This window comes from Engystomops pustulosus, chromosome 11 (genome assembly GCF_040894005.1).
Source record: "Engystomops pustulosus chromosome 11, aEngPut4.maternal, whole genome shotgun sequence".
Lineage (NCBI taxonomy): Eukaryota > Metazoa > Chordata > Amphibia > Anura > Leptodactylidae > Engystomops > Engystomops pustulosus.
The window spans coordinates 78,886,129-78,907,892 of NC_092421.1; the positions used below are offsets into that span (position 1 = coordinate 78,886,129).

General features: G+C 44.0%; 1 protein-coding gene across 1 annotated transcript; it reads left to right on the forward strand.

The window, feature by feature from the left end:
- Window positions 1-7,504: 7,504 nt before the first annotated feature.
- Window positions 7,505-19,350, forward strand: ANKRD2 (ankyrin repeat domain 2). The gene is made up of 9 exons (XM_072130072.1): window positions 7,505-8,185; window positions 11,969-12,076; window positions 15,656-15,817; window positions 16,114-16,221; window positions 16,837-16,935; window positions 17,553-17,651; window positions 17,753-17,851; window positions 18,297-18,395; window positions 19,064-19,350. Exons 1-9 carry the CDS (start codon window positions 8,117-8,119, stop codon window positions 19,160-19,162), a joined length of 942 nt encoding a protein of 313 aa, XP_071986173.1. The 5' UTR covers window positions 7,505-8,116; the 3' UTR covers window positions 19,163-19,350.
- Window positions 19,351-21,764: the final 2,414 nt, after the last annotated feature.

Consider the following 21,764-nt stretch of genomic DNA (forward strand, 5'->3'; position numbering starts at 1 on the left):
ATGTGCTTAGATTATCAGGGTACAGAGATGAGCGATGACGAGCTCCATGAAATGCATATAACACACAATGGGGCCCATGTATCTTAGTTTATCGGCTGCCACTTTTTCAAGTTTCCAGGAGTTGGCCTACTTAATCATTGCAATGTATCTTAAGGTTTTTAGTAGTCCCAAAAGTAAGTTTTGGTCTAGCATGCTCAGTTTTGGGAATTATAAGGTGCAAGAACGGGACAATGTCAGAGCCAAAAAGTCGCACAAGTTGAACAAACATTTGGGCAACAAAGATAAATCCGGGCAAAGCAGTGAATCCTTGAGGCAGCGAACTCTGGTATGTTACTTGATTCAGCACTTAAAAAGTCTCAAATGCGAAAAGTCACACAGAAAAAAAAAGAAAGCATTAGGAGTGATACATGTCCCCCAATGACACACTTCAGCTCTGTTACATCTATATCTATATGAGCTATATACACACAGAGCCTACCTCCCGTGGGCTCCCGTATCTTATCTGTAGATTGTAGAGTAAGTCTCTGCACAATGCTGCTTGCCAGCAGGAATTGCCTGTGTCTACAATGGAGGGGGCAGGAGGCAGAGAGGAGAAGCAGACAGAAAGAGCTATTTATGAGAAGAATCTTTCTTGCCCGACCATAATAATCAGAAGATTTGTGATCGGATCCCGTGGCAACCGAAATTGTGTACAGCAGGACTGATAGAGACAGGGTGGACTTATATCTGTGAAATGCTGTGTTTTTGTTAACAACAGTGAATTAGAGAATGTGTTATTTTGTTATCCTGGTCACAACAAAGAGAGGAAATGAAGTACAAACTTTTAAGACAGAAGAATAGTCTGAACAGAAGCCAAAAGTGAAGATACTAGGAAAACAATAACAAGACAGATATGAATCTAACTCAGAACCTATAGCCAGCACACACGAAGGTTGGGCATCACTCCAAGCCATCGGGGATCCTGACAACACAGGGAGCAGGTGACTTGTGGGAGGAGATATCAATCACATTGGGGAACATTTACTTACAGGGTCACCTGAGTTTACAGAAAGTGCATTGTCCGATTAAAATGCACTGTGCCGCCATTCACTAAGATCGTGCGTCCGATATCCTGCATGTGTCGCTTCCCTGCTCAGGTCTGATAGAGTTCACCATCTTTTAAGTGGTGCATGTAAGTGCTTGGGTTTGCGACACAAATTTGTAAGTTAAATCCCGCACTCAGTCAGACAGTTCAATAGTGCGCCCCCTAATTTGTGTCACATGAAAGCTGGCGCAAACAGTGCACAGTCAAACAAAAGTGCACCCGCGACCCTTAGTAAATGAGCCACACTGAGTTAACTAATGGCGAACCAAAGCTAATGCAGCAGGAAAGAGATGGGTGTAATGCTACTCAACAGCTTAGCAGGCTTAAACCGGCATTCACACTACCGTTCCAGAAAGTCACAAAAATACAATCAGCGCATCCTCGGTCGCAAACCACGGACACAGGATGATGCCAACACAGATTTTACACTGACACTTAAAATTTTAATTTATAATTATTAAAGTTTGGAATGTTGCTGCTTATTTGGGGAATCAATGGGAAATTTTTAAACGACCTTTTAGGATAAGCTGTTGTGTTTGTATTGAGGAATAACACTTATTTTCTGTAATTATAGCAGTTTTTCCCGCAGCAAGCTTTTTTTAAATTCTTATCTGTTGACTGGAGACCAGTTTCCAGGATGTCTTCTCTAGACGACACATGGAGAAAAATGGCGATTCTGCTCTAAAACTACTTTCTCTCCTTCACAGCGGCACCACATAGGACAATGCAGCACATTTACTTACCCAGCCGCTGGAGTTCACCGAAAGTGCATTGTCTGACGATCATGCAGTCTGCCACAATTCACTAAGATCGTGCGCCCAATATCCTGCATGTGTCGCTTCCCTGCTCAGGTCCCAGGAGTTCACCTTCTTCTTCCTGGTGCATGTAAGTGCTTGGGCTTGCGTCACAATTTGAAAGTTAAATCCCGTGCGCAGTCTGAATCAGTCAGATCGTCCGACGCCCCCCCCCCCCCAATTTCTGTTGCATGGAAGCAGCGCAGCCGCGCCACAATCCATTCATGTGTGACACAATCCCAGCGCAGACACTTGTTAAATACCTGTGCAGGCCGTGTAATCCCCGAAAAAGGTGCAAAGTCTGACAATTTTGCAACCCTTGGAAATTTTTTTCTTGCAAAATGGTGGCACCATGAGAGAGTTCTACGTGTTCTCATCATAACTAAATGAGGACCATTGGTTCCTGTCCCAACAACATGATGCAGGTGTGAACTGAGGCATATGGATGGCTTCTTTGGGGATTATCAATATGTCCTCAATACATGAAAAGACAATCCACCACCTTGGGTTTAGCCTAACCAACAGCTTCTTTACCAAAAACTAGACTTGCCTACGTCTCTACAGAAACAATGGGGCACATTTACTAAGGGTCGGTTGGACGCATTTCCGTCGGGTTTCCTGAATTTCTCTATTTTGCGCTGAATTGGTCCAGGTTTTTGCCACACGCCATCAGATTGCGGCGCATTAGCGCCGGCTTTCATGCGGCACAAATCAGGGGGGCGTGGACGTCGGACAACCTGACTGATTCGGACAAACTGCGGAATTTAAAAATCAAATTGTGTCGCAAGATCAGCACTTACATGCACCGGGAGAAGAAGGTGAACTCCGGCGGACCTGAGCAGGGAAGCGACACATGAAGGAAATTGGCCGCACAATCTTAGTGAATCGCGGCAGCTCCGTATCCTCGTCGGACATTCCGGAACAGCGGTGTAAACGGGATGGGTAAGTAAGTGTGCCCCAATAACTCTTAAGAATCTCAGTATTTCCACCTAGTAGACTACATTTGGGTCTTATAGAAGGTGTCCTTTAAGAAGACGTACAGAACACAAACAATACATTCATGGTGGGACACAAGAAGGAGAAGCAGCGAGACAGCGACATGCTGCGACTTGTATTTTATGTGTGAAAGTGAAAGATGAGATGAAAATAAGAGGAAGAGAATTACAGAGGAGGTTTTATAGCAAAATCCAAAAATAAAACCTACAACCTCCTCCTTCCTCAATAGGCAAATGAAATCAGCAACATCATAATATCCCGTGACTTATATATCACTTATAGTCATCGCCCTCATTGGGCACCAATGGGATCCTACCCCCTACTACATTATATACTGTTGTTTTGATGGGAAATACAATCCTGGATTATATATATTAGGAAGGAATCTGCATTGGATTCTCCCGATACAGATGTGGACAGAGCATGAGATGGAGAGTACTGGATCCTGCGGGCTCCAGACTGATTTTAGACCTTTTACTGCCTCGGAGTATTTCAGGCATGTCCTTAGTTGTACCGGGTCTCATCTAGGACAAGTTTACAGGTTTATTCCTGGGAGGGTTAGGAAGCTTCCTGAGGCTCGGTACAACCAGACCCTGAGATTCAGAACCAGTGTTGCATAACTTCTCGCTTTAGTGGTTCTGTCTGACAATGAATCAGCTTCCTTGCCCCATTCTCTTACAATATCTAGAACTAGCTGTGCCAGACGTACATTGCAAAACCTGAACATTGCAAAAAGATGAACATTATCTGTCTGCATGAATGCAACAATTGTCATCCTAGACTTTAAAGGGATGATCTGGGATGATTTTTTTTAATATTGTCCCAAGGGGAATAAAATAACACACCAGCCCCCGGCTTACCCGGGCAATGCCGGGGCCTAAGGGTCCTAGAGGGGTCCACTTGGGTGGCAAAATTTTTTTCTGCCCCTGGATCAATTGTCACTTTAAGACACCGGTACAAATGATCACCATATGCTGCTAACTCTTGTTATCTGCCCAGAAGATGAGTTTTCTGAAAAGGGGGCCATTAAGGCTCTGTTGCCCAGGGGCCTACTTAAACCTGGAGCCGGCCCTGATTACACCCACTTCTCTCCATAACTCCGCCACGAGTGCCTCCGCCGCCCTGATGTAACCATTGCTCTACATGATGTCACTTCTGATCTTCTCGAGACAAAGTTAAGCATAAGTTCTTATGGGCAGGGTCCTCTCTCCTGTAGAGTGTAAGCTCTTATGGGCAGGGTCCTCTCTCCTGTAGAGTGTAAGCTCTTATGGGCAGGGTCCTCTCTCCTGTAGAGTGTAAGCTCTTATGGGCAGGGGCCTCTCTCCTGTGGAGTGTAAGCTCTTAAGGGCAGGGTCCTCTCTCGTGTAGAGTGTAAGCTCTTATGGGCAGGGTCCTCTATCATGTAGAAACTAAGCTCTTATGGGCAGGGTCCTCTCTCCTGTAGAGTGTAAGCTCTTATGGGCAGGGTCCTCTCTCCTGTAGAGTGTAAGCTCTTATGGGCAGGGTCCTCTCTCCATGTAGAGTGTAAGCTCTTATGGGCAGGGTTCTATCTCCTGTAGAGTGTAAGCTCTTATGGACAGGGTTCTCTCTCCTGTAGAGTGTAAGCTCTTATGGGCAGGGTCCTCTCTCCTGTAGAGTGTAAGCTCTTATATACAGGGTCCTCTCTCCTGTAGAGTGTCAGCTCTTATGGGCAGTGTCCTCTCTCCTGTAGAGTGTGAGCTCTTATGGGCAGGGTCCTCTCTCCTGTAGAGTGTACGTTCTTATGGGCAGGGTCCTCTCTCCTGTAGAGTGTAAGCTCTTATGGGCAGTGTCCTCTCTCCTGTAGAGTGTAAGCTCTTATGGGCAGGGTCCTCTCTCCTGTAGAGTGTAAGTTCTTATGGGCAGGGTCCTCTCTCCTGTAGAGTGTAAGCTCTTATATACAGGGTCCTCTCTCCTGTAGAGTGTCAGCGCTTATGGCTAGGGTCCTCTCTCCTGTGGAGTGTAAGCTCTTATGGGCAGGGTCCTCTCTCCTGTAGAGTGTAAGTTCTTATGGGCAGGGTCCTCTCTCCTGTAGAGTGTAAGCTCTTATGGGCAGGGTCCTCTCTCCTGTAGAGTGTCAGCGCTTATGGCTAGGGTCCTCTCTCCTGTGGAGTGTAAGCTCTTATGGGCAGGGTCCTCTCTCCTGTAGAGTGTGAGCTCTTATGGGCAGGGTCCTCTCTCCTGTAGAGTGTAAGCTCTTATGGGCAGGGTCCTCTCTCCTGTAGAGTGTAAGCTCTTATGGGCAGGGTCCTCTCTCCTGTAGAGTGTAAGCTCTTATGGGCAGGGTTCTCTCTCCTGTAGAGTGTAAGCTCTTATGGGCAGGGTTCTATCTCCTGTAGAGTGTAAGCTCTTATGGACAGGGTTCTCTCTCCTGTAGAGTGTAAGCTCTTATGGGCAGGCTCCTCTCTCCTGTAGAGTGTAAGCTCTTATGGGCAGGGTCCTCTCTCCTGTAGAGTGTAAGCTCTTATGGGCAGAGTCCTCTCTCCTGTAGAGTTTAAGCTCTTATGGGCAGGGTCCTGTCTCCTGTAGAGTGTAAGCTCTTATGGGCAGGGTCCTCTCTCCTGTAGAGTGTAAGCTCTTATGGGCAGGGTTCTCTCTCCTGTAGAGTGTAAGCTCTTATGGGCAGGGTTCTATCTCCTGTAGAGTGTAAGCTCTTATGGACAGGGTTCTCTCTCCTGTAGAGTGTAAGCTCTTATGGGCAGGCTCCTCTCTCCTGTAGAGTGTAAGCTCTTATGGGCAGGGTCCTCTCTCCTGTAGAGTGTAAGCTCTTATGGGCAGAGTCCTCTCTCCTGTAGAGTTTAAGCTCTTATGGGCAGGGTCCTGTCTCCTGTAGAGTGTAAGCTCTTATGGGCAGTGTCCTCTCTCCTGTAGAGTGTAAGCTCTTATGGGCAGGGTCCTCTCTCCTGTAGAGTGTAAGTTCTTATGGGCAGGGTCCTCTCTCCTGTAGAGTGTAAGCTCTTATATACAGGGTCCTCTCTCCTGTAGAGTGTCAGCGCTTATGGCTAGGGTCCTCTCTCCTGTGGAGTGTAAGCTCTTATGGGCAGGGTCCTCTCTCCTGTAGAGTGTAAGTTCTTATGGGCAGGGTCCTCTCTCCTGTAGAGTGTAAGCTCTTATGGGCAGGGTCCTCTCTCCTGTAGAGTGTCAGCGCTTATGGCTAGGGTCCTCTCTCCTGTGGAGTGTAAGCTCTTATGGGCAGGGTCCTCTCTCCTGTAGAGTGTGAGCTCTTATGGGCAGGGTCCTCTCTCCTGTAGAGTGTGAGCTCTTATGGGCAGGGTCCTCTCTCCTGTAGAGTGTAAGCTCTTATGGGCAGGGTCCTCTCTCCTGTAGAGTGTAAGCTCTTATGGGCAGGGTTCTCTCTCCTGTAGAGTGTAAGCTCTTATGGGCAGGGTTCTATCTCCTGTAGAGTGTAAGCTCTTATGGACAGGATTCTCTCTCCTGTAGAGTGTAAGCTCTTATGGGCAGGCTCCTCTCTCCTGTAGAGTGTAAGCTCTTATGGGCAGGGTCCTCTCTCCTGTAGAGTGTAAGCTCTTATGGGCAGAGTCCTCTCTCCTGTAGAGTTTAAGCTCTTATGGGCAGGGTCCTGTCTCCTGTAGAGTGTAAGCTCTTATGGGCAGGGTCCTCTCTCCTGTAGAGTGTAAGCTCTTATGGGCAGAGTCCTCTCTCCTGTAGAGTTTAAGCTCTTATGGGCAGGGTCCTGTCTCCTGTAGAGTGTAAGCTCTTATGGGCAGAGTCCTCTCTCCTGTAGAGTGTAGGCTCTTATGGGCAGGGTCCTGTCTCCTGTAGAGTGTAAGCTCTTATGGGCAGGGTTCTATCTCTTGTAGAGTGTAAGCTCTTATGGGCAGGATCCCCTCTCCTGTAGAGTGTAAGCTCTTATGGGCAGGCTCCTCTCTCCTGTAGAGTGTAAGCTCTTATGGGCAGGGTTCTATCTCCTGTAGAGTGTAAGCTCTTATGGGCAGGGTCCTCTCTCGTGTAGAGTGTAAGCTCTTATGGACAGGGTTCTCTCTCCTGTAGAGTGTAAGCTCTTATGGGCTGGGTCCTCTCTCCTGTAAAGTATAAGCTCTTATGGGCAGGGTCCTCTCTCCTGTAGAGTGTAAGCTTTTATGGACAGGGTTCTCTCTCCTGTAAAGTGTAAGCTCTTATGGGCAGGGTTCTATCTCCTGTAGAGTGTAAGCTCTTATGGACAGGGTTCTCTCTCCTGTAGAGTGTAAGCTCTTATGGGCAGGGTCCTCTCTCCTGTAGAGTGTAAGCTCTTATGGGCAGAGTCCTCTCTCCTGTAGAGTGTAAGCTCTTATGGGCAGGGTCCTGTCTCCTGTAGAGTGTAAGCTCTTATGGGCAGGCTCCTCTCTCCTGTAGAGTGTAAGCTCTTATGGGCAGGGTTCTATCTCCTGTAGAGTGTAAGCTCTTATGGGCAGGGACATCTCTCGCGTAGAGCGTAAGCTCTTATGGGCAGGGTCCTCTCTCCTGTAGAGTGTAAGCTCTCATGGGCAGGGTCCTCTCTCCTGTAGAGTGTAAGCTCTTATGGGCAGGGTCCTCTCTCCTGTAGAGTGTAAGCTCTCATGGGCAGGGTCCTCTCTCCTGTAGAGTGTAAGCTCTTCTAGGTCTTTTATAATGTAGAGTGTAAGCTCTTTTGGAAAGGGAGTGTAAACTATTGACAATTTGTATTATTAGTAATTATAATAATAGTAGCAATAAAATAATAATATATTTGTTTGCTAATTTATATATACTATTTGTATTATTTTTGTTTCATTCTTTTTAACGAACCTTCCAATAACATTGTGATATGTTGTGATATATTGCCTGTAAATGTTTGTGGCCCGGAATAGCGTGCAGCCCTCTTCATGAAGGACAACAAGAGAAGGAAGGATGATCCTGGTTCTGTTGTGACATGAGGCTTTTTAGGAGGGGGTGTAAATGTGACATAAGGTCAGGACGAGAGACATGACATAATGTGGCAGGGTGAGCTCATGTTGAAGGCGCCCGAGTCATGCGGCTACACCTGTTGGTTTGGGAATGGTGGGTCCAGGATCTTCTGAAAGAGAGATGGGTGGAGCTGTCCCTGGACGTTCTCTATAAAGATCCCTGGGGATAGCAGTGGAGATGGACAGCTCCTCTCTACTCCCATCATCCACCCTAGAAAGTCAGGCTACCTGTTACACCAAATAATCACCAATCACTCAGCGCCATCATCACCGGCCGGACCTTCAATTTTGGAATATAAGAAATGGAGGACAACGTGAAATGGGCCACCGAGATCATTGACCAAAAACTGGAACTGGAGAAAGAAAATGAGGTGCGTGATAACTGCATATGCAAATCTAGTGCACAGTACAGTGTGGGCTGCATTGGTAGGATTTTCATCCGTCAAAGTAATTTTGGGTTGTTTTGTTGCTAAACAGAAGAAATTAGTTATTTTTACAAATTATCTTTAGAATTTTGACATTTTGTTTATAAAATTGTCATTTTGAAATGTAGTTTTAACTGTGAGGGTTTATGTAAGTATATTAAGTAGATGAACAGATAGATAGTCAAGATAGAGAAATTATATATATACATATTTCAGATAGATATACAGACAGATAGAAAGAAATGACAGCGCTCCGAGGGTAATGAAAAAATGTATAGCTTATTCAGCCGTTCCATGTCATAATTACCGTAGTTATGCTTCAGAAGAAATAGGTAACTATAAGATATATAGATAAATACAGGCGGTCCCCTACTTAAGAACACCTGACTTACAGATGACCCCTAGTTACAAACGGACCTCTGGATGTTGGTAATTTACTGTACTTTAGCCTTAGGCTACAATAAACAGCTGTAACAGTTATCACAGGTGTCTGTAATGAAGATTTATTGTTAATCCTGGTTCTTATGACAACCAAACATTTTTAAAATCCAATTGTCACAGAAACCAGAAACATTTTGACTGGGGTTACAATGATAAAGTATACAGTTCCCTATACAGACTCTATCTTGTATGTAACCCGGGGACTGCCTGTATTTGATTGATAGATAAATAGATATGAGATATGGATGGATGGCTGATTGATCAAATCAATAGCATTTACCCTAGATTAACAGAAAATACATAGGGCCACATTTATCACTTGTTTTTTCTGTTGTTTTTGCGCCTTTTCGTTTAGGCGCACCGTTTTTGCGCCATTTTTGCGATTAAACGTCAAATTAGCCGCGCAGCTAAAATAACCACCTTTCCCTCATCTATCGTTCAATTCCAGATGTTTTGCTGCGCCTAATGATATTCATCACGTGCGACTTTTGCATTTAGGCGCAAAACCGGGCGCAAAAACACTCCAGCCCGAAGGTGGCGTTATCTGAGAAGAAAGCACTGAGCCCCTTTGCAGAAGAGCTCATTTCTAGCAGCAGAGCTCAGCCAGACACTGGAACATATAATAGATACAATTAGATACTCTGCAGACAGGAGCTGCAGACTATTTAGGGTGCGGTCACACGTCGCGTTTACTGCATGCGTTTAAAAACGCATTGCTACAGCTGAAGGGGTATTTCCCTAATTAAACAGCTGTTAACGCTTGCGTTTACAAAACGCAAGCGTTAACGCATGCGTTAACATCGCGGTTAACGCATGCGGTTGTTAACGCATTGTTAACGCATGCGTTAACCGCGATGTTAACGCATGCGTTTTGTAAACGCAAGCGTTAACAGCTGTTTAATTAGGGAAATATCCCTTCAGCTGTAGCAATGCGTTTTTAAACGCATGCAGTAAACGCGACGTGTGACAGCACCCTTACAGTTCATCACCTTCTATTTACAAAACATTCTGCAAAACGCTGAGCTCACAGCAAGAGCAAGAGAAGTTTGCACAAGTTTGCAGAAGCTTGCAGAATTTAGCAGATACTACAAACAAGTGTCCCCCATGTAATTCTGTCTGAGGGGGATATTGTGCAGAATTACAGGGGTGCAGCAGGGGGGCAGCACTGGGGGAGGTCACTAGGTGCTGGGTGTCACACACCTGGGTGCTGCTGTGAGTGTTATCTTCATTCTGGGCTGTGGGAGAAGCAGAGAGGAGCTTGTACCAGGATGACATGTAAGTGCCCGAATCTAACATTGCGCCTAAACTGCGCCTAAACTGTGTTAAAGTAAAGTGATTAATAAGAGGCAGAAAATATACTTATCACAGATGGTTGTAGCTTGTGATAATTCTGGCAAAACAGTGCGCCCGAATTTAGGCGCAACTACTACACTTAGGCGCACAAAAGTGATAAATGTGGCCCATAGACAGACCTCAGATATGAAATAAATAGATAGATAGATAGATAGATAGGAGATAGATAGATGATAGATAGATAGATAGACAGATAGATAGATAGATAGATACCAACATGGGGAGAGAAAAAGAACTGGACCGCACATCCACACATCACACAATGATCTAATGCCGCTAGGCTACATTATATAACGAACTCGAGGTTCTTAGTTACATTTTGATCAAATTGTATAAGCCCACCAACCACTTCACGGTGACCTCTTTATGGTGGGTCCCTACGCTATTTTGTGCAGCATCACATGGCGTCCACCCCCGCTGCAGCACAGCGCCGGCAGGGACCAAGACCCGGTTGCCCCCCAGTACCCATACTGGCGGGCATAGCCCCCATGGCTCCGGGCCCAGGCCCCCACCAGCTCCGCACCACAGAAGCGGCGGACGCCATGCAACACCGCACCATGTGAACAGGAAAAAAGGCTCACCATGTGTGAACAGGTGTTAAACTCACCGTTCCATGTGGTCTCAGACACTGGCTGAGAGGAAGTAGGCGGCCCCTAAATGCAGTCTCCTGCTAATTTAAAAACACCTGGGTCGAATGGGGCGGAGTGCTGGTACCAGGAAAAACAAAACAAATGAAGGGATAGAATGTACTAAACCAACATGGGGAGAGAAAAAGAACTGGACCGCACATCCACACATCACACAATGATCTAATGCCGCTAGGCTACATTATATAACGAACTCGAGGTTCTTAGTTACATTTTGATCAAATAGTATAAGCCCACCAACCACTTCACGGTGACCTCTTTATGGTGGGTCCCTACGCTATTTTGTGCAGCATCTCCTGCTTTAAATTAGCAGGAGACTGCATTTAGGGGCCGCCTACTTCCTCTCAGCCAGTGTCTGAGACCACATGGAACGGTGAGTTTAACACCTGTTCACACATGGTGAGCCTTTTTTCCTGTTCACATGGTGCGGTGTTGCATGGCGTCCGCCGCTTCTGTGGTGCGGAGCTGGTGGGGGCCTGGGCCCGGAGCCATGGGGGCTATGCCCGCCAGTATGGGTACTGGGGGGCAACCGGGTCTTGGTCCCTGCCGGCGCTGTGCTGCAGCGGGGGTGGACGCCATGTGATGCTGCACAAAATAGCGTAGGGACCCACCATAAAGAGGTCACCGTGAAGTGGTTGGTGGGCTTATACAATTTGATCAAAATGTAACTAAGAACCTCGAGTTCGTTATATAATGTAGCCTAGCGGCATTAGATCATTGTGTGATGTGTGGATGTGCGGTCCAGTTCTTTTTCTCTCCCCATGTTGGTATAGATAGATAGATAGATATGAGATAGATAGATAGATAGATAGGACATAGATAGATAGGAGATAGATAGATAGATAGGACATAGATAGATAGGAGATAGATAGATAGATAGGACATAGATAGATAGGACATAGATAGATAGATGGATGGATAGATAGATAGATAGGAGATAGATAGATAGATAGGAGATAGATAGATAGATAGATTTCAATGGAGAGATAGAAACAAACAAGAAACAAGTGATGAGATAGATATGAGATAGGTAGATTAGATACAGTGTGGTAAGTGGTTCTGTATGATGTAATATCAGGCAGTGGCGTCTTGTAAATCCCACTAAACGATCTAGTAATAACCTGCAGATACCTGGAGCGCCGCTGTTACATCCTGTACCATACATAACACCAGGACAGGAGTCACATCCTCGGATATTTCATCACCATCTCTTTACCTTCTTTTTATTCATCTTCTTCTTTTCTTACGATGCTAATTATAACAGAAAACACAATCTCATTTATTTCAGATCATGAAACCTCGATTTCGGAAGCTCGGTGTGATAGACATAGACAGGAACGAATTCAATGAAGGGAACTTCAAGCCTCCAGTCAACAAGAACCTTGTGAACGCGCAGGTAGTCCCCCTCCCCCGCTGCCCCCATAGACGCTCAGTGTTTGGTAGTGGAGTGTATTATTGTGTTATACAGCCGGCCATCAATATATGATAAATCTCCCATGAAGAGCCATCGCTTTTCCCACATTCCATAACTGTAACATTTCGCTCTCGCTGTTTGGTGTAATAACAGTTCCACGTTATTACAAAGAGCACGTCGCTCTGAGACCCCCTAAACCACCCAGCAACATGGCCGGGTAGACAGCGCCAAATGGCGAATGTCCAAGGGATCCCATGATTTTTGGGATCAAAAATGGAACTAATAAAGTTTTGGTAACAGGGGCGTGACTTGAGGGGATGCAGATGGTGCGGTCGCTATCGGGCCCAAGAGGCTTAGGGGGCCCATAAGGTGTTACTTTCCCTTATGAGAAGACTATAAACTATACATTGTATTTGGGGGCCTGGCACAGACTTTGCACTGGGGCCCATCAGCTTCACGTTACGCCAGTGTTTGGTAGACAATGATTTTAAAGATTTCTTTGCTTATTTTATATTAATATTTTGTGCTGTGTAGTTTTATGTTTCTATGGGGAATCCCATACTGTTTAACCCCTTCCTGCCGATGCCCTTTTTCATTATTGAATTTCCATTTTTTTTTGTTCTTTAAAAAGCTATAACTTTCCATATTTGCAGTGCGCGGAGCTCTATTAGGGCTTGTTTTCTGTGTAACAAATTGTACTTCCTATTGGAGGTACTTTATTTAATTTTCCATGTTGTGTACTGGGAAGCGGGAAAAAAATTCCACATGCAGTGAACTTAGCGAAAAAAAAACCCTATTTGCGTAATTTTTTGTGGGCCCTGTTTTTACAGCTTTCACTGTGCGCTCCAAATGACATTTTTATTTTTGGGGGTCAGTATGATTTGCAGGGATACCACATTTATATAGGTTTTAATAGGTTTTATTTAAAAAAATCTTCATTTTGCCATATTCTGACGCTAATAACTTTTTATACTTTGATGTATGGATGTTGTGCAAGTGTCATTTTTTTTGCAGAACGCAATGTTGTTTGCATTGATACCTTTTGTGGGCCTGTATGACCTTTTGATACATTTTTATTTCAATCTTTATTAGTTACAAAATGGCAAAAAATGGCATTTTGTACATTTGGGTACTAATTTCCATTATTGGGTTCAACGTCAGGAATAACCATTTTTATATTTTCATAGAGGGGGGCTTTTGGGGCGTGGATATACATAAAGGACATCTACCACCAGGATAACAGACTGTATGCAAATGAGCCTGAGTGGCTCCAGTCTCCATTAACACCTATTGAGCCTGGAGCACCTCAGGCTCATTTGCATACAGTCCTTCATCCTGGTGGTAGATGCCCTTAAACATGTTTATGAATTTAATTGTTTATTTTTATATCAGTTCTAGGGAAAGGGGAGTGATTTTAACTTTTTGCTTTAATTTTTTTTTTTACTTTTTTTTTTTTTTACTATTTTTTAGTGTACTTTACGATAAGGGTCTGATTTATCCTACTATATACTGCCATACTACAGAATAGCAGTGTATGGTGTTTTTGCGCATGATCACATTGTAACAGATCTTCAGAAATGACAATGCCTGGAGTCTTGTAATGACTCGTAACGACTCCAGACTGTCATGGTGATGGTTTGTCACTCTCCGAGGACACTTCCGAAAGCCAAGATGGCAGCGCCCATGCGCATGTAATGGGTTTATGTTTACCCCCTTAGTTTAGTGTTCATTAACTGGCCATAGATTAAAGTTGCCCGACTCTATCAATCCCGGTGATGTCTAATGTCTACGTAGACCTCTCAATATGAGAGGAAAGAATTCCATTTAAACTTGGCCGATGTGGGATGGTCAGGCCAAGAAAAAGTTGGGGCCACATTTATCACTTTTGTGCGCCTAAGTGTAGTAGTTGCGCCTAAATTCGGGCGCACTGTTTTGCCAGAATTATCACAAGCTACAACCATCTGTGATAAGTATATTTTCTGCCTCTTATTAATCACTTTACTTTAACACAGTTTAGGCGCAGTTTAGGCGCAATGTTATATTCGGGCACTTACATGTGATCCTGCTACAAGCTCCTCTCTGCTTCTCCCACAGCCCAGCATGAAGATAACCCTCACAGCAGCACCCAGGTGTGTGACACCCAGCACCCAGTGACCTCCTCAGCAGGGGCTTCTCCTGGAGGGGATCCCCCAGTGCTGGTCTCCTGCTGCACCCCTGTAATTCTGCACAATATCCCCCTCAGACACACTGGTGATACTCTGCAGAATTACATGGGGGACACTTGTTTGTAGTATCTGCAACATTCTGCAAACTTCTGCAAACTTCTGCAAACTTCTCTTGCTTTTGCTGTGAGCTCAGCGTTTTGCAGAATGTTTTGTAAATAGAAGGTGATGACCTGTAAATAGAGTCTGCAGCTCCTGTCTGCAGTGTATCTAATGTATCTATTATATGTTCTAGTGTCTGCAGTGTATCTAATGTATCTATTATATGTTCTAGTGTCTGGCTGAGCTCTGCTGCTAGAAATGAGCTCTTCTGCACAGGGGCTCAGTGCTTTCTTCTCAGATAACGCCACCTTCGGGCTGGAGTGTTTTTGCGCCCGTTTTTGTGCCTAAATGCAAAAGTCGCACGTGATGAATATCATTAGGCGCAGCAAAACATCTGGAATTGAACGATAGATGAGGGAAAGCTGGTTATTTTAGCTGCGCGGCTAATTTGACGTTTAATCGCAAAAATGGCGCAAAAACGGTGCGCCTAAACGAAAAGGCGCAAAAACAACAGAAAAAACAAGTGATAAATGTGGCCCTTGGTCTACAGTTATCTCAGGTAGACAGTTTTAGATTACGTATCAATCCTGAATATTTATCTACCAAACATCCAAATGCTTGGAATAGAACAATAACTTCCGTTAGATCAGTGGTTCTCAACCTTTCTAATGCTGTGACCCCGCAATACAGTTCCTCATGCTGTGGTGACCCCAAACCATGCAACTCGCAGTAAAAACGCAGTAAAATTGCGGCTCCGATGGCTTTAGGCGACCCCCGATTTTGGTCATTCGACCCCCGCTGGGGTCCCGACCCACAGGTTGAGAACCACTGCGTTAGATACTTATTATCCCCAATGATATCCCTCATGTGGCAGTCTACCAAGTCCTGCGGACATCAGATTGTCTGTAGGCTCCATCGAAGCCTAAAGGATCCATTGACTGGAATCTAAGGTTTTTGACAATCTTTAGGATATTTTAATTCTTTTCTTCTTCATCTTTATTGATTTCTGCTTTTTAATGGAAAAACAGGCACAGATGATAGTATAAAGGATGTTCCAAGTAAAGGAGCCAACTCTATTCCGACAAACCATAGACTTGTAGTTACTTCAGGTCGGTAGTATTTTCCTTTTCCTCCTTCCATACCATATCATCCTTGCCTGTTTTTATCTCAAAAAGTGCCTAATGGTGGTCCTACACAATGGTGGTCCTAATACATAGAGGTAGGTCAATAAGCGTCAAGTTAAAAAACATTTATGGGCTAAGGAACGTTGAAGTCTCCCATTGTCCTCAACTCATAGGGTGAAGATCGCGTCCGGAAGACCTCAGTGGACTTGCGAAAGGAGATAGTAGATGTTGGCGGAATACAAAACTTTATTGAAATACGCAAAAGGAGACAAGAGCGCAAAAAGAAGAGGTCCCAAGTAGTGGCACCAGAACCCAAGCCAGAAGTAGAGGAACTTGTAAGTTTGTGGTGAAATATGTATCATGAATGGGTGATGGGAACATTTGACCATATAATTTGGGGTCTACACCACTGGAGGAGCCTACAATCCACTATGGTGTGTAGTCATGAGGTTAAACCCTTAGAGAAAAAGTTATCTTGAAAGTAATGTTTACGTATGTTGGGTTCCTTCTTTTTTGTTCATGGATATCCTTCAAAAAGTTTGACAAAGACCATGTGACGCTTAGTAACTGGTTAAAAAGTTTTGATCTGTGTCCATATCAGTAAAGGATCGGTCACATTTTTGTCCTACAGACAGAACCCATCACTCCAGAGACATTCCTGAAAGCTTCTGTTGAAGGAAAAATGAACATAATTGAGAAGTTCTTAGAAGATGGTGGTTCTCCAGACACTTGCGATGAGGTATGTCTAGAATAGGTCTCTTTGGCTTTCCCCTCACTGTCTGAGAGGTATCATGAGTGTCTCATCAAGACATTTCTTGGCCCTCTTTTTGCATTCCATTCCATTCCTCGAGCCAGAGGTTTGCCGCCAGATTAAGTTCTACGTTCGGTTAGCATAACAATCATTACCATTGGCCTAATTTACCGCCAACATGATTGAAACCCGCAAGCGGTGCACATATCACCGGGGCGAGCTGTAAAGTGATCCGCTCATGTGACATCTCTGAAATTATTTATTTATTAGGTTATAAATAGGAGCGGCACGGCCTCGGGGATTCTCAGCGGTTGTAACTAATTTAAATTACACGTGAAAGTCTCCGGGCTCGGTGTAGGGTGAGATCAAGGACAAAAGGACGCTTGAAGGAACATGTTTTGTTAAAAGAACAAATTAGAAGATCTGCACCCAATGTTTTTTTTTGTAGGTTTTTTTGTTATTTATGATTAAAAAAAACACACAGTAAAAATATAATTTCCAGTCTCCATCTCTATGGTGAGCCGGTCTGTGGCTTGTGTCCTACTGCTGCCCTGTTATCTATTGTGCAAAATGTTTCTAATTTATGGTTCTTTTTCTTTGCAGTTCAAGCGGACGGCCCTTCATAGATCTTCCCTGGAGGGACACATAGAAATCATCAAGAAACTCATTGACAGTGGAGCCTCTGTCAACTTTAAAGATCGGGTAAGTGGGGCAGTTGTATTACTAGGCACAATGCTGCGTCACATCTCACTCCCCTGCTGCCAGTCGCTCTGGACCACAGAATATTTATTTCACATGTTTCTAGCTCCCAGTTTGTGACTTATTTAAGCCAAACAATTATGGAGGCCATTGTGCTCTCAGGAACCTTGAGTGCTGCAAAAATTTTGAAACTTTGACTAGATCTGTGCCTTGCCCCCCAATTCTATCTCTGAGCTCCTTTGGCAGTTCCTTAGACCTCATGATTCTCATGTGCTGTGACATGCACTGTGAGGTGTAAGGTCTTATATAGCCTTTCCAAAGCAAATCCAAGCAGTTTAATTAAACACAGCTGGACTCCGATGAAGGAGTAGAACCATCTCAAGGAGGATCAGAAGAAAATGTACAGCAAGTGAGTTACATACGAGTGTCACAGCAAAGGGGCTGAATACTTATGTCCATGTGATATTTCAGTTTTTCTTGCTTAATAAATTAGCAAAAATAATTACATTTAATTTTTTTAAAATAATTCCTTTAATTTCCTTTATTATTATTAATTATTATTATTATAGTATGGGTCTGGGCCATCTGATTACAATATTTTTGCTATCTTTATTTCGTAGCTGGATTGCACTGCCATTCACTGGGCCTGTCGTGGGGGTAAATTGGATGTTGTAAAACTTCTTCAGGACAGTGGGGCTGAAATCAATGTAAAAGACAAGGTATTCAGTCCAACCAATGCAACTTTTTGTTTGTTTTTGTGCCTATGTTAATAATTTATTCCCTAGTTAAAGTGATTTTTTTTCCATTTTTTTGCACACAGGTTCTCAGCACTCCTCTGCACGTGGCTACACGCACAGGTCATGCGGATATAGTGGAACATCTCATTGCTACTGGGGTGGACATAAATTCCAAAGACAGGGTGAGCCTTGTAGGTTTTTGATTGTCTGGAGGTCAATACAAGTCAATAAAAGTCTTCTCATAAAGTTTTCATCTGTCAGCCTCAAGCAGCTGCCTCAAAAAGAGAGCCCCTGTCTCAGACCACACGTGGCACTATAAATGGCCACTGACGCCCTCACGCCCAGGAGTAGTGGAGACAGGCCAATGAAGGACCTTAAAGAGGTTTTCTAGAAATTACAATTGATGGTCTATCCACGGGACTCCACAGAGACCCCCTCAAAAAATATAACTGCCTGAATAAGACCTATTTTTGAAAATTCAATGCCAAGTTTTTGAATTTTTACTACAGATAGGCATACCATGCAATTATTTATGATAACAGTAAGTCCCAGTGGTCCTCGTCTTATAAACCATATGACAGCTTATTATAAAGATATGAACCTAATGCTCTTGGATTTTGGTTACAGGAAGGTGACACTGCGTTACATGATGCCGTCCGACTGAACCGCTATAAAATCATCAAAATGCTAATAATACATGGTGCAAACATGATGACAAAGAACGGAGTAAGTATAACCTGACTACATCTACTCAGTAGTGGACTATAATATAGAGCCTTCTAGGGGGCCCAAACCTTCTAGGGGGCCCTTAACCACCACCCAAACCACCCACCAAATTTTATCCTGAGAAGGAACTTCACCCATGAAATCCTTGTACTTCCGTTCCTGCTCTCAATACACATGTACACTAGAGCCATGTCAGGACCTTTGAAGGTTCTATATTAAAATACCCATTATTTTGGGGGTATTGCTCCCAAAAAAATGTTTTTCTTGTAACTTGGTGACTCCGTGTCTACAAACTGTTCATCATATCCAACTATTGGCAAACAAGACATTTGGGATTGAGTTTATATGTGTTGTAAGGCCCTTAAATTCCGGAAAACCCTAAATGGGCGATGGAGGGGTAACAACCAGTTCCATGGTTGCATCAGTCTCACCTTTCTTGCTTCTTCTGGTCTTGTTGGAAGTTCCAAGTTCACGGAACCATCCTCGGACATTCATTTTCTACTGCATTTTTTATGGCCCAACGGTCCAGCCAAACTAATGACCGGATAATCCAACCACAAATGTTGGCCCCACTAATTTGTATTCCAGATAGCTGCCAATGAAGTATGACTGTGACTATTAAGATGATGATCTGCACCGTAAGTAACTCCCATTCTCCTTTGGCTCAGGATGGTAAGACCCCTACGGATCTTGTGCAGCAGTGGCAGTCGGACACCCGGGAAGCGCTGGTGAAGCGGACAAACCTCGGCTCGGAGAAGCAATTATAGAGACCGGTTACTGGCCTTCTTATTTATTACTGACGTGCACATAGTAGATTCCTGGATGTGATATTAGGGAATGCTTTGGAATATTATTTTTGTACAGTAATGTATGTACAGTCATTTCATTGTTATATAATGTGTAAAGTGTAAAAAGTGGCGCTAATTAGTAAAATAAAGTTTCATGCTATACTAGACCATATTTCTAGTATCCACTTTTTTACCACAACACTAGTTATAGGTGCTGTACCCTAATCTTTGCTGCTACATAAGAAACTCAAAATCCTAATCTCCAGGGAACATGTGGACGTTATCCGGCATCTTTCTCCATAGTTGGTGCCTAAGTAATGGATCGGAGTTTTCTACATCATGCACAAATGTGCATTAGCTACTCTGTTTTCTGATTATGGCTGGTTTCATCTAACCTTGACCCATCTCCTGTTTATTGGATTGATGAACACTGCTTGTCCCGACCTCACATTGTCCACTGACCACTTCTCTGACTATCCCTGTGGTGTCATGTTTTGGCATCTCTTGACTCTCCTGGGTCAGCTATCACTAAACAGAAACTAGTCCAAGAGGAATCAAATTGTTAGTTACCCTGCCACAAAGTCCAGATCCCCAATGTAATCTTGTTATGCTGGGTTTGATAGATAAAGAGATATACTTTGTACCATGTCCTCATTGTAGCTAATTGAAATTCCCCTTGAGTTAATTTTTTTCAAATGGTTTCCTCCTTCTGGGATTTGGAGCAATAAGCTGCAATATGTGGAGGAACCAAAAAGCAAGTGTTTAGTTTCCCTATAGTGCCCCCGCAGGAGATATGAACCATTACACAGGTATAACAATGAAATAAATGCTCTGTCCATATTATGTACAGAAGTCCTCCAATGTGGCTCTTTGAAGTCCTCCAGTATGGAGCTTGAAGTCCTCCAGGAGCTTAAAGTCCTCCCCTTTGTAGCTTCTCTCTGCTTTGATTAGGATCATAGTTAGAAATTACCTTTTGCAATCAATGGACAATGGAGAACTTGCTGGATCATAATGCCAAAGTCAAATATGCTCTCTCCAGCCACTTTCTTAGACACTTGATCCTTATATTGTCAGAGAAACTAAGGATGCATTCACACTTTCAGTTTTTCAGATGCAGTTTTCAATGTCCGAACTAGGAGTGGAGTAAAAAAAGTGGAAGAGCAGCTTCTCTCAGTGATATATTCTCAGCCGTTATCATCCACACTTGCTTTTGACTTTGAAAACTGCACCTGAAAAACTGAACGTGTGAACACATCCTAAGCAGTACATGACATCAGCTTATTTCCTTTTTCCTATTCAGGGCACATGCATGCTCGGCCAAATCCTATGTGAATGTCTGTAGAAGGATGGGGTAGTTTGTGGCAGTGATTAGATGTTGATCCTAATTTATAAAATACAGTTTTTAAACCAGAAACTAAACATTCCCCTCCTGGGGTCATAACTGGATAAAATAAAATTTGAGGATTGAGCTCATCCCTTTTATTGCACATCCCAACACAAGGACTTTGTTAAAGGAAACCTACTGCGGTGGTAGTTGCATCTAACGTATGTAGGGATAGCCCTTTTTAGAGCAAATCCGTTTCTCCTCTCTCTCTTTTCTAATCTTTAATCAGGGTAATATGCAAATTTCCTAAAGAGAATACTGGGACGTGGAGTAGCCGGAGCTGAGGCTACAGTGTGCGGCTACTCCACGCCCCAGTAGCCTCTTTGATGATCCTACCCAGACATCTTCAGCGCACAGCTACAAGGAGCTGTGCGCACTCGTCTGCTAAGCCGGAGTTCTGTGCATGTGCAGTAGCTCCGGCTTTGGAGCAAAGATTGTGCAGCCACTGACCTGTGTTTTGCGCATGAGCAGAACTCCGGCTTTGCAAACCTGTGCGCGCAGCTCCTTGTAGATGCACGTTGAAGATGTCCGGGTAGGAGGATCAAAAAGGATACTGGGGCATGGAGTTGCCGCGTCTTGTAGCCTCAGCTCCAGCTACTCCACGCCCCAGTAGCCTCTTTAGAAAATTTGCATATTACCCTGATTAAAGATTAGAAAAGATAGAGGGGAGTAAAAGATCAGCCCTAAAAAGTGCTATCCTTACAAACGTTAGAAGCACCTACCACCGGATCTACCTTAATAGTTTCCTTTAAGGTTTCGAGGACGAGATTTTCAGCGTTTTGACCTTGTTTTGGCTCTTGCATCCTCAGTCGTTGCATGGACGGTGAGCGCAGCTTGAAGGGTTGTAGGAGCTTGATCACACACGTCCTACATACACACCAAACTAATAGAGGAACTCAGGAGGGGTCTGATGAGCGAGCGCTCAAGAGGCGGCCACCTATTTAGAAGTAAATGGAGCAGTTGTAATGTGTAACTATATTACTGAGGACCTTATACAACCTCCGACATCTCCCACTCATTACAGCCTTTAGATGTCGCTTCATTGATTCTGGCGCAGCGTCCTCATGTGGGGTCAATAAACCTCGTACACATTCATGGTATATATACGTCCTCCTGATATATTTGGAGAAATTAACCCTTCCTTAAATTGAAACATTGTAACAAACTATCATGACAGCAAAGACACATGTTCTGCTG

Coding starts and splice junctions, on each gene's coding strand:
- ANKRD2 (XM_072130072.1), top strand. CDS start 8,117: ATGGAGGACAACGTGAAATGGGCCACCGAGATCATTGACCAAAAACTG. Junction 16,936..17,552: donor CTGTCAACTTTAAAGATCGG/GTAAGTGGGGCA, acceptor TTTATTTCGTAG/CTGGATTGCACTGCCATTCA. Junction 17,852..18,296: donor ACATAAATTCCAAAGACAGG/GTGAGCCTTGTA, acceptor TTTTGGTTACAG/GAAGGTGACACTGCGTTACA.